General features: G+C 43.6%; 1 protein-coding gene across 1 annotated transcript; it reads left to right on the top strand.

Annotated features, from left to right (window-relative positions):
• Window positions 1–278: 278 nt before the first annotated feature.
• Window positions 279–8,913, top strand: PDE12 (phosphodiesterase 12). Its single transcript, XM_005288350.4, has 3 exons — window positions 279–2,715; window positions 4,781–4,859; window positions 5,692–8,913. Exons 1-3 carry the CDS (start codon window positions 1,387–1,389, stop codon window positions 6,132–6,134), a joined length of 1,851 nt encoding a protein of 616 aa, XP_005288407.2. The 5' UTR covers window positions 279–1,386; the 3' UTR covers window positions 6,135–8,913.
• Window positions 8,914–16,851: the final 7,938 nt, after the last annotated feature.

Genomic DNA, 16,851 nt, shown 5'->3' with positions numbered 1-16,851 from the left:
AGATCTCAAAGCACTTTACCAAGTGCTTCATTCCCTCCTATTTTACAAATAGAGAAACTGAGGCACAGAGAAGTGAAATAATTTACCCTAGGTCTTCTTGACCTTCCAATGCCTCCCTGTGAGCAGACTTTAATGATCACACAGATGCAGCTACAGGACTGAGGTCTTAGTCATAATAACGAATAGTTAAATTCAATATTACAAATGACTAACACTTTTCTAAAATCACTCTTTCTACAGATATCACATCTTTAAGTGATTGAACTGTTCTATTTTTATCTTTCTTTCAATAAACACGAAACATTCTGAACCAGGTAAGTAGAAAATAAATCCAAACCTCAGGCATCAATTATATGTATGGAGTGTTATGCTAAAGAATGCTTTATAGAAGTATGAATTTTTTCGGGAGACAAGTCTTCCTCTTTTCACATCTCACTTATTTCGGAGAGTAAATCCCTTCTTGCGGGTTCATTTTAGGGAGTGTTTAAAGGCTCTCCCTCAGGGGTGCAGGATTTTGTTGTTAATATCAGAGATACTTAGGCTAGGTCTACACTACCCGCCTGAATCGGCGGGTAGAAATCGACCTCTCGGGGATCGATTTATCGCGTCCCATCGGGACACGACAATCGATCCCCGAATCAACGCTCTTACTCCACCAGCGGAGGTGGGAGTAAGCGCCATCGACAGGAAGCCGCAGAGGTCGATTTTGCCGCCGTCCTCACAGCAGGGTAAGTCGGCTGCGATACGTCGAATTCAGCTACGCTATTCACGTAGCTGAATTTGCGTATCTTAAATCGATTCCCCCCTCTAGTGTAGATGTAGCCTTAGTGTTTAGTTAACCTACTTCATCCAAACTGTCCCAGCTGCCTAGCCCTGAAGAGACCTGATAACTGACACGGCCCTCACTAAGGCCTGATATCTCAGGGAGGGAGAAGGGACAATTCCCTAGAGAGCTTCAAAAGACAGAGATTATTTTCTCCAAGGAAACCACTTAGATAAGGCTCTGAGAGCTACAAAGGAGCGCCCATGACCCTAGGCTGCCTGTTCCCACGCGACCTCCAGCCGCGGTACGAGCTCGGCAGCCACAGCACTAGGTGTTTCCACGAGCTTTACTAGCGACATCGCTCTACAGGAAGTAAATAGTCAGCACTTCCGGCCTGTGCTCACGACTGCCTCCAATCACAAATGCATTTCCCCTGGTTCGGCCTTCCCTTTCATCATTTCCGGTATCTGACCACCCAAGTACCCATCAGCACTTGCGACGCGCCGCTCAGCTCGGCAGCTTTTGGCCCGGCGCGGGTTTCCGGGCGATTGCAGGCGAATGTGCTGTCACCAATGTGAGGCTGCCTTGGCGCGCGGCCCGGAGCCGGAACGCAGCGGCGGCTGATGAATGGTGGATGCCGGGCTGGCTGGTTCATGTGGAGCCTTCTGTGGGGGGAGCTACGAGCCGCTGCCGGCCCGAGTAGGCTCCGCTGCCGATCGGCCGCTTTCCTTAGCAGCGGCGGCGTCGCGGTTTCCCCCGGCCCTGCCTGCGGAGACTCGCCTGGCCGCATGGAGCGGGCTGTGGTGCGCTGCGTCCCGTCGGAGCCGAAGATGAGCCTGTGGTTCGTGCTGTGTGACGGGAGCGCCAAGCACATGCAGCGGGACCAGACGGAGCCGCTAGGCCGGGCCTTGGCCCGCATCGCCACCAACGCCGGCAAGGGCCATGCCAAGGCGGCCAAGAAGAGCAAGAAAGCGCGGGCGGAGGCGGGACCGGCCGGGGAGCCGGTGCCGACGGCGCCACTCGCCGTGCGCCTCTTCTCGCGGGACGGGGAGTCCGTGGCTGAAGACGTGTCCAATGCCGAGGCCTGGCAGGACGGCGCCGTGCTGCAGATCGGCGAAGTCAAGTACCAGGTGGAGCGGAACCCGCCCTCAGTCATCGAGCTCCAGCTGCCCCGCTCGCTGCTCGCCGGCTTCCCCGTCTGCCCCAAGATCCACACCGAATTCGGCGCGCCCCAGCACTGTCTCTTCCGCTGGTACCGGGAGCAGCCGGGGGGCGGCGGGGACGAGCCCTCCCCAGGGGGCGACATCTGGGTAGAAGCCCCCGTCAGGGACCGCGTCTTCACGCCGACCAACGCGCACATCGGACTGCGCCTCAAGCTCCACTGCACCCCGGGCAACAGCCAGCAGCGCTACGGGCTGCCCCGGGAGGTGGAGAGCAGCGGCCCTGTAGAGGCTGGGCCCGGCGCCTGTACCTTCGACTCCCGGCACCTCTACACCAAGAAGGTGTCCGGGGAAGGCTTAATCCGCACGGTCTCCTACAACGTTCTGGCTGACATCTATGCTCAGACCGAGCACTCCCGGACGGTGCTCTACCCCTACTGCGCGCCCTACGCGCTGGAGCTCGACTACCGGCAGAACCTGCTCAAGAAGGAGCTGGTCGGCTACAGCGCCGACCTCATCTGCTTGCAGGAGGTGGACAAGTCTGTCTTCGCTGATAGCTTGGCCCCGGCACTGGACGCCTTCGGCCTCGAAGGTCTCTTCAGGATCAAGGAGAAGCAGCATGAAGGCTTGGCTACTTTCTACCGCAGGGATAAGTTCACCTTGCTTAGCGAGCACGATATTGCCTTCAATGAGGCCCTGGTCTCCAACCCACTGCACAAGGAGCTGCGGGACAAGCTAGCCCCCTACCCCTTAGCCCAGGAGAAGGTGCTGCAGAGATCCTCTGTGCTGCAGGTACCGGCCACTTGTACAGCAGCTCTGCCTCACAAATTGGGTGTGTCCAACCCCCAGGAAATCGAAATGCAGAGCGAGTGGGAGGCACTGTTGCTGTTCAGGAGGAGGGTCGTTATAGGACTACTGGTGGAAGGAAAAAGAAGGGACAGAGCAGCAATAGAGTAAAAACTTCTCAGGCAGGCAGAGCTGTGATAGTGAGTAGGGTAGGAACCATAGGCTGTGTCTACACTACAGCCGGGATCGATGCTCTGAGATTGATCCACCAGCGGTCAATTTAGCGGGTCTAGTGAATACCTGCCAAATCAACAGCAGATCACTCTCCAGTAGACCTCTACTCTACCCCTGACGAGAAGAGTAAGGCAAGGCAAGTCGACAGGAGAGTTTCTCCTATTGACACCCTCTCCCCCTCCACCCGCGTTGTAGACCCCGCAGTAACTCGACCTAAGGTACGTTGACTCCAGCGACGTTATTCAAGTAGCCGAAGTTGCGTAGCATAGGTCGACTTACTGTGGTAGTGTAGACATAGCCATGGAGTCAGTCTATGCTGGAGCAAGCCCTTGTCTACACTATAAGGGAAATTCGATCTAAGCTACGCAATGTGAGTTACGTTAATAGCATAACTCAAATTGATGTAGCTTAGATCTGCTTACCATGGGGTCCACACTACGTGATGTCAACGGGAGTCTCCCCTGCTCTTCTCGATCAGGTGGAGTACAGGAGTCTTATCTTCACTAGACCCACTAAATCAACCGCTGATGCATCGATTGCTGCTCGTGGATCCCCCAGTAAGTGTAGTCAAGCCCTAAGTTATGGAGAGTTTTGAGAATTAGGCAGACGCTCACACTGCTTAATGTGTAAAACAAGGAAATGTGTTTTGATAGGTGGTAGTGTCACAGTCTGTCATTCAGTTGCCATTCACCCAACTGGGTACGCGTGGCCAGTGTCAGTTCCCTTCCCCTGATTTCTGCCCTTTAGAATGTGGGCTTGATAAAAATGTGATCCTGCCAATTTTAAATAATGTATTCATTTTCTTTGGTTTCTTTCTGTCTTCAAACCATTTTAAAGTGAATTCTTAATTGTGATATAACAGAACATTGGAGTGTGTCAGCGCTTCTAAAATATCAGATCTGATTTTAGTTTCGAAAATATTTTTATTCTAAATTTTAATAAACTTTGGGGCATTGGCTATCTGATTTTGAAACCCTGTAGACATACAAGTGGGGTGTGCATGTGAGATACTGACTGTGCTGTTAGTGACATTAAGAAAATTAAGGCCCCGATCCCGCTTAACGTGCTTAACTGTTCATGTTTGTAGACCCATTGACTACTCTCAAAGTTAAGCATCCACATAAGTGTTTACAGGATCATGGCCCATGTTAGAAATCCCAGTAACTGACATGGAGGCTTGTGGAAGTGACAAATATAATCTCCTTTACAAGTGAGAAGCAAACTTTCCCTGGTGCTTGATAGCAATCTAAACTTTTGTTTAAAAAAAGTTAACTTCCCAGACTAGTGCAGTGGTGGCTTCCACAGTGCAGAGAAACAACTGCAATGTTGTTTCTGCAGAGGGGTGGAAGAATGGAGAAGGGAAAAGCTACACTAAGATCTTTTACAGGAAAGAGAGTGAAATGGGGAAGAAAAAGTATAGCAAAAGCAAGAGACTTGATAGGCAGGGCTGGTAAAGTAGTATTTGGCAAATACATTAATTTTGCTGGAATGTGTCAAATTACTTATTTTACAAACATTTATTTTACTAGTTGTAGAACTGATAAAGTACTATAATTGTCATGGGGGATTGTGGGGGAGAAAAGTTATAATGGCATGTGTAGTTAGTATACGTGGGCTATTTCCTGTCAGGTACACGTTTTTCAAAACCTGTTTATTGCTTATAATATTTTTCTATAACATTCAAAATAATGTGTAGAAAGAGATGTATAAAAATGGGAATTGTCACCCAGGTACAAGCTAATTAATCACTAATAATGCATAATTCTGCATAGGCACTCTGAGGTCTGTAAAGCATATTCTGATTTAACATTTTGTAAAAGTGTGCTGTTTCATGCAGGTTTCAGTTCTTCAGTCTACAAATGATCCTTTGAGGAAGATTTGTATAGCCAATACTCATCTGTACTGGCATCCAAAAGGTAACTTTACTGATGTATACAAGTATATATTATTAGCTAGATTTAGTAACATTTTTCCTACACAACTAGAATTTGCATTTCACACTTTTCTGAATGGAAGGATTGCTCCCTACTTCTTACAGTTCCACACCTTTCCTTACGGAGGTGAGGATTTCCTTTGTTCATTCCTTCTCAAAATGTGATCTTTAACTGCTGCACCAACCCGATTGGAGGATTGTGTTATATCATTATAGAGTGTAGTCTTGCTTGCTTAGGAATGTTCAGAATATAGCTGAAGCAAAGATCATTGTATTCTACATTCCATCCCCAATCTGTAATTTTCTAATATAGATGGGTTTATAAAGTGTGGATCCCTCTGTCCTCAGTGTAACTGATGGAGCCATGTTGTGGTATTGACAGCAGAGGAAGCAAATAGGGCCTCTCAAACCACGTCTCCCTTCTAGGTCCAAAAACTAGGAGGGGAGATTACCTCCTGTTTCTTGGTGTTCCTGAAGGGTGTAGGGGCAGAAAAAAGCCACTGAGATGGTGGGGTGAAGCCAGTGGCCATTAGGCCAGGGGATTAACTGAAGAACTGAGCAAGGGTGAAAAAGGCCCCTGCTCAATCCTTAGCAAAGAAGATATTTGGTTTCTCTAGATTCACTCATACTTGGGAGGGAAAATTGCAGGGGTATGTTTAAAGGTGCACAGTCCCTACAATCATGGACTGAAGTTGAAGCCTTGCTAACGGTTTTAAAACGTATATTTCTGCAAACTACCAGTCAGCAGTGGTTTATAAAACTTTGAAACTACTGAATAAATAAAATACTTAATTAACATGCTTTTATGTTCATAGGTGGAAACATCCGTCTCATCCAAATTGCTGTAGCTTTGTCTCACATTAGGCATGTTACGTGTGATCTATATTCTGGCATACCTGTCATATTCTGCGGTGATTTTAATAGTACACCTTCAACTGGAATGTATAGTTTTATCAATAGTGGCAATATTGCTGAGGATCATGAAGACTGGGTCTCTAATGGAGAAGAAGAAAGATGCAATATGTCTCTAACTCATCCTTTCAAACTGCAAAGTGCTTGTGGAGAACCTGCTTATACAAATTATGTTGGTGGGTTTCATGGATGCCTGGACTACATTTTCATTGACATAAATGCTTTAGAGGTTGAACAAGTAATTCCATTGCCAAGTCATGAAGAAGTTACCACCCATCAGGCCTTGCCAAGTGTCTCTCATCCCTCTGATCATATAGCATTAATATGTGATTTAAAGTGGAAATAAGACTAACATTTGCATGGCAATTGTTCCAGGCCTTTAAACAAGGAATTTGTTTACTTTAGGGGACCTTAACTTGTATCCCGGCTTGTATGTAACTTTATAAAGACAGAAGCTAGACTGATTATTGGAAAAAAGTTCACATGCCTGTCATTTTGATTATAAATTTCTTATTGAGTGTTTTGTCTGACTGTTCATAACATTTGCATGACATAGCTTCTCCTTTCCCTTTTTCTACACTAATAGGAAGTCCAAATATATTTAAAACAGATGGGGATGTTTTAAAAAAAGAAAAAAAGTTAGATTATCAGATCTTTTTATAGGTGTTTTTAACTGATTAAGAGATTATTTTGTTACAGATGTATGAATCTAAACTGATTTCTATAAAAGTACACGTGAACTGAACCCTGTTTGTATAATTCAGAATAGGATATAAAAGAGGGTAAGCAAATTACTTATGTTGAATCAAATCAATTAAAACTACTTTCAGTGCAGGACAAATGTCACCTTCTATTTAAATACTCAAAAATTTAAATGTATTCATTAAGCATTCCTGATGCTTCTCTAGGCTTTAGCAAGCTGCATGTTCAGTGTACTTCTACTTTTTTTGACAAGATACTTTCTAACCAGATACCAACATCTGAATAGACTTGTACAATCAACATAAAACCATATTAAATTTTAGGATTAAAATGGTTTAGGAAACATTTTCCTTGCCCACTTAATGTATTTGTAGCCACTGAAAGGCTCTTTAAGATAAATGAAAAAAAATCAGATTTTAAAGCCCAGTTGTTGATTATTGTAAACCAATATCAAGTTTACTAAAAAATAAAAATGTAAGAACTATATTTACTTTTGAGTATTGATTCCTGCTGTTATCCATATCCTGTATCTAGCATTAGAAAACATACTAAAAGTTTTAGGTCAGTTTCCTAACACAGTTTGGGTGGGAAGGAGTTTTTTAAATTTTGCTCGCCAGTTTTTGATTTGCAGGAAAGCATTAGTTGCTTCTGGAGAACAATTTCTTCCTGGTGTGGGGGGAGTGGAAGAAAATAACACTTCACATAAGTAATATGTATCTAATTCTTTGGTGAAAATGCTTAAAGGTGACTTGCAAAGATTTTTAAAAGTGGGATTTGCTCTATTTTTTTTCCATCATAAAGAAGGCCTGCTTGCTCACACTTTTCAATTTAGCACTATCAAGTCTAGTCTTTCCTGGTTATGTTGGAGAATATTTGGGATGTCTAAGGATGTACATTACCATACCTTAATGGAAATAATAGTTATTTAAACACCCACTACCCAGGACTTCCTTTCTCCAAAATGTTGGTCATGGAAACAGAAAAGATTCTGCAAACAAAAGATTTATACAGTTTTATTAATGCTCCTTGTTTCAGTTGGTAACTTTCCCTTAACTCCAGGTATTATTGTCCTCATTTGACTAGTTTTCTGGTTATTAGTGCCTTCCAGGGTAAAACAAGCTCTGAATGTTTAATGCTTAAAAAGCATGTAGAATTCTCACCCCTATCCACAATTAAAAGGCACATATCATGCAGATTGGAACACTAGAAATGCATTAGAACAGTGTGGCTTCCTCATAGTGCACAAGTTAAACTGAATATTTAAAATGAAAACATTTACTAAACTGAAAACTATGGGGATGCACAGACTTAGGACATCCAAAAACCCGTACCTAACTCTGCTCCTGTTGCTTTACCCAAGGAACAACCAAACGGTGCAAACTAATCTGACACTCAGACAAGGTCCATACATGTACCTCATAATAATAAATACAGTGGTAGCATTTTCATAGTGCTATGCATGCTGATATGGGCAATTGTTTCATGGTGTTTTCAAAAATGTGATATGTGAGCCTCCAATGAGCTGAACCCTTAATTATGTGACTGTTGGTACCAGTCAAACTAGTATGGGGGTCTAAGTATTGCCACTCTCCTTGGCACCTCATGGGCTGTAGAGCCTCCTCACAGGGTAGGTGGCTGCTGCTAGGCAAGGCTAGGGACTGAAGCTGTTATAAGCTTCATGGTGGGAGAGAATAGAAAGAACAGGCCTGGAGAGGAACTCCTTTCTCTCACCAAGAGAAATGGGAGGAAAGTCCTAGGGCACAAGGCCCAAGCACATGTACATGCACTGTTACCTCTCCGTGGACACACTATTAGAATGGAGCCTTCCCCCTTGTGACTGGTGCTGGCTATGAGAGTAGAGACAGACACTGCTGCTGCTGGAACAGCCAGCAGCAAACTTTTACTTTCCAGCCCTCAGAGCCTTTTCTGGTGTCAGAAGTGACTTTCTGGAACTCTTCCATTGAGGGGAAGAGAGATGATTCTTAGAAGGGAATGGGTGGAGCAGGCCTAAGCTGAGGGGCTGGAGTTCACTGTTGACAGACACCAATGGGTGGGAGGATGGTGGGGAAATATGGGTTAAGAGGGTTGCTGACCATGGAAAATTAACACCCACTGTACATTACTGCTATGAGCACACAACTGGTGTGAATTACTGTGGGATGTTACTATAACTTGTAACCGCTGCTCTCAATTTGTTTTCATGTGTTGCATTTTATATTTAGATAGTAAGTGCTTGAGTAGGGAGTGTTTGTGAAACTTTTGGGTGCTCAAAAATAAGTGATGAAAAATCATTTTGAATCAGACTAATGTACATATGTAAAAACTACATGCCATACGTACATGTTTATACCACCCTGCTTACCAACTATGTATCCATTGCACCTTGCATGTAAGATATTTTGATTAAAGATGTTTTCTGATAAGGACTTTGTGTCTTAAATCATGTATTTCACCTGTGGTGGTGAGGAACTCTGGGGGAGGCTTTTTATTCTTGTACATATTTGTCTAGGGTAATTCTTTCTGCCTGCCTATACTCCAGTGTGGCCTCTCTCTTTGTGGTTCAAAATCATATAGCCAATTCACTGTAGTTTACATGTACAAACTGTAGCATCACTGCACTATCTCTATCTCCCTGCTGTTTGTAGCTTTTGAAAGCAAGCTATCTGGGGGGGCTTCTCAGACTTAATAGATTTGTGAACTCACCCTCTCTGGTAACTAGTGTCATGGAAAAAATATTTATGTATTTCTAACTCAATGCAGCGTAGACAGAAGTAGAGCCATTGCCATGTGGTCTGTCAGCTCTTCTGTCTACCAGCAAGAAGCCTTCCATGGTCATGGACCACAGTTCGATACGTTCTGAAGTAAAGTAATTGCAATATGTGGATATCTTGCTTGCTTTGGGGAAAAGTAGTGCTGAATGAAACACGTGATTGTGAATAGAGTTATTGAGAGGAAGATATTTTATATTGGTTTCACAAAGTTCTGTACAGCCATTCAGCAACTTCATCAGGATTACACTATAGGACAAACTTTTTGTGCCTGTTTTCATATCTACCAACTTTAGCTAATACATCCCAATTACTGTAAAACACTTGGAAGGCTTCCAAAGGGGATAAAGAAGTGCAATGTGTGTTCTGTTGAGTATACAGAGGTTGGATTTCAGAATGCCTAAGTATATTTAAACAGATACAGTAGCAGAGGAAGAAGGAGATTTTGATTGACTCTCCTCCTGGCCTAGGAAGCAACTAAGGGAGCTGTTTTGCCTTTAAAAATGATGAACAATGCTTAGGAATGGCATAACACCTCCTCATGGCAACTGTGCAAGCTTGTGCCAGATGCATCCACTGCAGCCTGTAATGAAGTTCTTCCTCACTCTCCTGCTTTTCAAATATCTGTGGCTGTACCAATGGGCTTGTCTGAGATGATATAATTGGTCTCTTTGGAAAGGGTGAGCCCCTGAGACTTGATGCAGGCAGTATGGTGGCACAACCGAGCATGTCCAGTGAAGCTATGGGTAGTGAGAATGTTGAGGGGAGGATACATAGCTGGGGTGGAGGGACCAGATAGGATAAGCTCTCTCTTCCTGACTCTACTGTGTTACCCAAGGGATGAAGGTAGAGAGGCTACCTGTCTAATCTGGTACATTGCTGACTACATGGCTGGGGGGTTGGATATCACCACCCTCAATCCCTCACAGAGAGGGGACTCTAGTATCAGGGCACTGATAACACTTGGCTCCAGCGATGGTTTGGGGGGGGGGGGGGTAAGAGAGAGGAAATCAGTAACAATGTGGAAAGTAGAAGGGGTTATGATCACAGAGAGCAGGGGTTCTAATGATTCAGGTTCCAAGGCATTTAGGCCCAGTGAGGAAGGGCCAGGCCTAAAACTAATGTGGTCTGCCAAATTAGAGAGTAGCACCTGTGCAGACTTAGAAGTTAGTACCAGAGCTTCCTCAGACTTATGGCCCTTGTATGAATGAGCCTGAGATTAAATCAGTGTCAGCTTATCAGTTACTGGGGACAGGAACCTGCCTATCAGACATCTGTGCTAATGATGAATAGGGCCACAAAGTGGACAGGACCTTGGAGGGTGGCATGGAATCACAGTTCAGTGTGGCATTAATAGGTCTAACTAACCAGGTTGTAGTCCTCCGCTCAGTGGCTGAAGCAGCCAGCATTGGTCTCTCTACAAGGAACAACTTCAGCCAGATGGCTCTCATGCTGTATTCTTGGAGAATGAGTGACAGAACATTGTGCCAAGACATGTTCTCTACAACAGAGCTAGCACCCGGAGTGACTATCCTTAAGGGACCTCAACCCTTCACAAAAAGGAGAGGTATAGTCATACAGAAGGCCTGCTGGGGTTTTGTGTCACACACAGCCTAGGTTCTGCCTTAACCTAGCCCCACAGCCAAAGATTACCCCCATGCAGAAGGGATTACAGAGTAGGACTTTAGGCTTTACACACACTGCAAATTATACCATTCCCCTCATTTTCCTTTTGCAGCAGAACACATACATGTTCTGACAAAAAATTGTATTGCTAAAAATGTAACTTAAAACTAGGAGGACCAACAGAAAGTACTTATAATGGAATTGTACACAGCATAGAGCTGTTCACAATTTAATACATAGCACTTTTTCTGTCTGCAAATCATTCATGAACCACTGCCAGATATTGATCAAATAGTTTATGCAAACAAGTTTTGCTGATAGGTTAATTAAAAAAAAAAAAAAATTCATGAGCAACCTATTTCCTAGAACTGGAAAGGACCTCAAAAAGTCGTCAAGTCCAGCCCCCTGCCTTCTCTAGCAGGACCAGGTACTGATTTTGCCCCAGATCCCTAAGTGGTCCCCTCAAGGATTGAATTTATAACCCTGGGTTTAGCAAGCCAATGCTCAAACCACTGAGCTATCTTGTTGCCCAATTAAGTTGTTCACTTCAACTAGCCACTCTTTGGAATGTGTGATGGGGGAAGTTGACTCATGGTTCTGCCCTGTATTTAGATTATTTGCCTTTTTCAAAAAATTCTAGTAATGAATTATGGATGCATATGAATAGCCATAGCTATATGCCATCATCTGAAGCACAATTATTCCCCCAAGATTCAGGCAAATAAAAACCCATTCATTTTTTTGCAAGCCTTCATATGAATCATAAAGGGAATAAAGTAAAACAGATCTGTTCCGAATTCAACCATATATTTTTCCCCCCCAATATTTGTCCATCTCGGCTATAGAATATTCCTAATCATCTGGTATATACAAATATATAATATTCTGCATGAAGTTATGTTAAAAGATTTTTAGGTCAATGCCAATCTGTAAGTTGTTCATTATATTGCACTGAGTTCCACATCCAAGAAAGAATAAAAATTCACCTTCAGGAACTCAGGATTTCCTCTTACAGCAATAAGAGCACCAGCCATCTTCATTAGTCTTTTGTGCCCAGATCAGAGAGTTAGTTTCCAAAACACAATCTCAATTTGAACTGATTTTGGAGATGGAAAAGACCTATGTGTGTTGGTCCCTCTTTCAGTTTAAAATAGTCTGACTTGAAGGAATTATGCCTGATCAATGACTGCATGGCTAGACTCAAAGAAGATGCATCAGATATAAACAACTACTATAAAAAGCTACAGTGCTTTTTAATTGTAGGATTAGAAGGGACCCCAAAAGGTCATCTGGTCCCTTCTAATCCTATTATTTTTACTTTTACTCTAGACCATCCCTGGTAACTGTTTGTCTAACCTTTTTTCTTAAAAACCTCCAGTGATGGGGATTCCACAGCCTCCCTAGGTAATTTGTTCAAGTGCTTAACTACCCTTTCACTTAGGTTAGTCATTAGGAAAAAACTTCTTAACTTTCCTTTATTGCAATTTAAGCCTATTAGTTCTTTTCCTGTCATCAGTGGACAAGGAGAAAAAGTTTATCACTCCCCTCTTTATAACAACCTTTTACATAGTTGAAGGTTTATGTCCCCATTCACTCTTCTCCACCCTAAACAAAGCCAATTTTCTTTCCCAGTCTTTCCTGAAACATTTTTAGACTTTTTTTTTATTGCTCTCCTCTTGCTTTTCTCCAATTTGTGCACATCTTTTCCAAAGTATGGTGCCCAGAACTGGACACAATATTCCAGTTAGTAAAACAGTTGTGTGTCTTTGGCTAAGAACAAAAGGGGAGGAGGACGTGTTTTAACTATTTATATAGCCGTCGGCATTGTGTGTTAGTGCCTTCACTATAGAAAGGCATTTATACAGATTTGCAGTGTACCAGAAAACACGTGTTAATGGTGAGGCAATACATGGAGCATTCCAACAGTGGCTCAAAAGGAGGCTTCTTGAGGATGACTGAGGCCGCACCAGGGAGCAAGATGTCTAACTTAAGTATGGAGAAGGCCTTTAACGAATTTAGACACGGTTGGGAAAGAAAAGACTGAAGGTGGATGTACCAGAGCATGGACATGCCAGTATTGCTGCTAGGTGGATCTTGAAAGAAGCAAATGGCAGTGCTACTGGTTTCATGAATTGTAAATAGTTTAGGATCTTTGGCACCTCTACTGGATCCAAATTATTTGGGGATACCCCTGTGGGTGGGTGGGGAAAGAATCTTTTCCACTCTGCGTAAGTGTTCCTGCTTTGAGAATTCTCTGAAGCTGTAGGGAGCAGTCTATCAGATCAGCCAATATCCAAGCATTCAGATTTCTGGATGCAGGATCTGACTTTGGTTCTGAGACAGTACATCTGGCAACTGTATGGGAGGTCAGATATCTGTAGCAGATCTGACAGCTAAAACTGTCTCGGCCAGTAAGGAGCTATCATGTTGACAACAGCTTTATCCTTCCTGGTCGTGGAAACTATCCTGGTGATCAGGGGAAGTTGTGGGCAGGCAGAGGAATCCTCAAGACCACTAAAGAAATGGTGTCCCGCAACAAGCACAGGCTCATGCCTCAACTGCAAGTTTGAGCGCTTGGTGTGGTCACTGTGGCGAACAAGTTGATATCCAGTGTCTCAGCCATTCTTTTAATCAAATCCTGGAAGACTTAAAAACTCATCCATCTGGAGAGGATGATGAGATGACAGGAAGCTGTTGTTCTGATGAGTGATAGCCTCCATTGTATTCCTCCTCACCCTCGACAAGCTGAGAGCAAGTTTTTTAGAGCAAGTTTCCTAGAATATAGTTTTTCTCTCCAGGGAGGCCAGTCTGGCAGAGATAGTGAGGAGAATACATAGTGAATACCAGGGTGGGATCTATCCATCCTGTGGGTTTCTGATGACTTCCTGGTACCCCGCAGGGATTTCTCCCTCAACTCTCAGTGTACAACCCCCAGAGGTGAAAGGACTTGCTTAGAAGAAAGAAGAAAAGGAATAAACCTCCTCCAGAGACCTGGGGCATTCAAAGCTACAAGCATGTTCCCTGGGTGGAAGATGGGGGGAGTGTTCACATATGGACAACTCCAAATAATGAATAAGGAGCTGTCGACTTAAGGTTGTGCATGAGGCTGGTAACTCTACCACATAAAAACCAAAATGACTTCAGAAACACACACACCAGGAGCCATAACAGTATGCAGCAGGCTCAAACAAGAGATCAACTTCATTGAAGAATATAATGGACATTGGCTTCCTTATGGATTTGACCAATGTCCTGAAGAGTCCTTTGCTCAAGGCAAGATCAGTAATGAAAATTCGATTCTGGAATGTGAGAACACACAAAACTACTGAAACTGCTGAAGTAATTAATGGATAGAAAGACCACAGACCTTTGTCAAACCCATCTTGAGAGTTGTCCTGACCAGGCTAGAGAAAAGGATCCAGATACCACCACCACCACCACCTCCTCCTCCTCCTAACTGGCTCCAATTGAATCCCAACCACCACCTGGGATGAAATGGGACTGGACTTTAACAGCAGCAGCTGCTCTAGCTAATCTCAACTAACTTCTTCTCATTCCCTCTAACAGACAGATACCACAATCTTTTATACCTTCTAAGAGACTTTCAGACAAGTCCCCCCCCCCCCCCTTCTAAAAAACCTTTGTCCAGCTAAAGGGAAAAGAAACAAGGGATGTAGATAAAATTAAAGCCTTATTTGTTTTTCCATTTCAAATGCTTTCACTGCTTTTCCTTTTTTCCCCCCTGTATCTTTGATCAAAGGCAAGAAAGAGTTTTAATGGTGTGCTTGCCACAGTACTAAGCAGTCTGAGGTCTCTGTATACCAAACCCAGTTTACCACTGTTTAATGCTAAACAGCGACTGGGTTACGTTAACACCTTTGGCTCATTTATTCCATCTAAATACATACAGCCAAAAAAAAAAAAAAAAAAAAGGGGGGGGGGTGAGAAAGAGGCCAACCTAGAAAAACATTACACTGAACAATAAAGAAGCCAAATCCACCACATGAAATGCAGGAGCCTGAACAGACCAGCACAAGACTGAAATGGCAAAAAACTGGTGGATGCCATATGCACCTGAGGGATGTGGGAAGATAAAGGAGTGGGGCAGTTCTATTGGGGATATTGTCTTGCAGTCTGTACCATAGGCTACTCCTGGGGGGAATTCACCAAAAAATTAAAAATTCTGTGCACGTTTTAAAATTCTGCATTTTATTTGTCAAAACACAAAATAATGATGCCAATTTCAATTTTAGTAATTTATTTCCAAATACTTGTCAGCAAGTATGTCCGTAACAATACAGACAACAAAAAAGATTCAGGAAATGTTTTTTGACAAATAGATTCCTTACTAGGCATATTCATACAGAACTTTGAGTATGAATTCATTTAAACTACATGACAAAAAAAACAAACAACATATTTCCCGCACTCTTCAGAAACAGTCAGAGGGAATTAGTGTCTGCCCAGGTCCCAGGAGTGACACTACTTTTGGCTCCTTACAGAGGAAATCACTTTTGAGTGGGGCTTGTAAGAAGTGGCCTGAGTGCTCAAACAAAACAAAAAAAGGTTTCAGAGTAGCAGCCGTGTTAGTCTGTATCCGCAAAAAGAAGAACAGGAGGACTTGTGGCACCTTAGAGACTAACAAATTTATTAGAGCATAAGCTTTCGTGGACTACAGCCCACTTCTTCGGATGCATATAGAATGGAACATATATTGAGGAGATATATATACACACATACAGAGAGCATAAACAGGTGGGAGTTGTCTTACCACCTCTGAGAGGCCAATTAATTAAGAGAAAAAAAACTTTTGAAGTGATAATCAAGCTAGCCTAGTACAGACAGACAGTTAGATAACAAGTGTGAGAATACTAACAAGGGGAGACAGATTCAATGTCTGTAATGGCTCAGCCATTCCCAGTCCTTATTCAAACCGGAGTTGATTGTGTCTAGTTTGCATATCAATTCTAGCTCAGCAGTTTCTCGTTGGAGTCTGTTTTTGAAGTTTTTCTGTTGTAATATAGCCACCCGCAGGTCTGTCACTGAATGACCAGACAGGTTAAAGTGTTCTCCCACTGGTTTTTGAGTATTTTGATTCCTGATGTCAGATTTGTGTCCATTAATTCTTTTGCGTAGAGACTGTCCGGTTTGGCCAATGTACATGGCAGAGGGGCATTGCTGGCACATATCACATTGGTAGATGTGCAGGTGAACGAGCCCCTGATGGTATGGCTGATGTGATTAGGTCCTATGATGATGTCACTGGAATAGATATGTGGACAGAGTTGACATCGGGGTTTGTTACAAGGATAGGTTCCTGGGTTAGTGGTTTTGTTCAGTGATGTGTGGTTGCTGGTGAGTATTTGCTTTAGGTTGGGGGGTTGTCTGTAAGCGAGGACAGGTCTGTCTCCCAAGATCTGTGAGAGTAAGGGATCATCTTTCAGGATAGGTTGTAGATCTCTGATGATGCGCTGGAGAGGTTTTAGTTGGGGGCTGAAGGTGACAGCGAGTGGTGTTCTGTTATTTTCTTTGTTGGGCCTGTCTTGTAGGAGGTGACTTCTGGGTACTCGTCTGGCTCTGTCAATCTGTTTTTTCACTTCAGCAGGTGGGTATTGTAGTTTTAAGAATGCTTGATAGAGATCTTGTAGGTGCTTGTCTCTATCCGAGGGATTGGAGCAAATGCGGTTATATCTTAGAGCTTGGCTGTAGACAATGGATCGTGTGGTGTGTCCTGGATGGAAGCTGGAGGCATGTAGGTAAGTGTAGCGGTCAGTAGGTTTCCGGTATAGGGTGGTATTTATGTGACCATCGCTTATTAGCACAGTAGTGTCCAGGAAATGGACCGCTTGTGTGGATTGATCTAGGCTGAGGTTGATGGACGCCCCATCATCTCAGGCATTGGCACCCTAACATCAGGCTTGTCTGGTTATGTAGACTCTCTCCTCAGACCCTACGCTACCAGCACTC

Source organism: Chrysemys picta, chromosome 7 (assembly GCF_011386835.1).
Source record: "Chrysemys picta bellii isolate R12L10 chromosome 7, ASM1138683v2, whole genome shotgun sequence".
NCBI classification, from domain to species: Eukaryota; Metazoa; Chordata; order Testudines; family Emydidae; genus Chrysemys; species Chrysemys picta.
The sequence above is the reverse complement of the archived record's forward strand: the minus strand, read 5'-3'. Positions and strand labels throughout refer to the sequence as shown.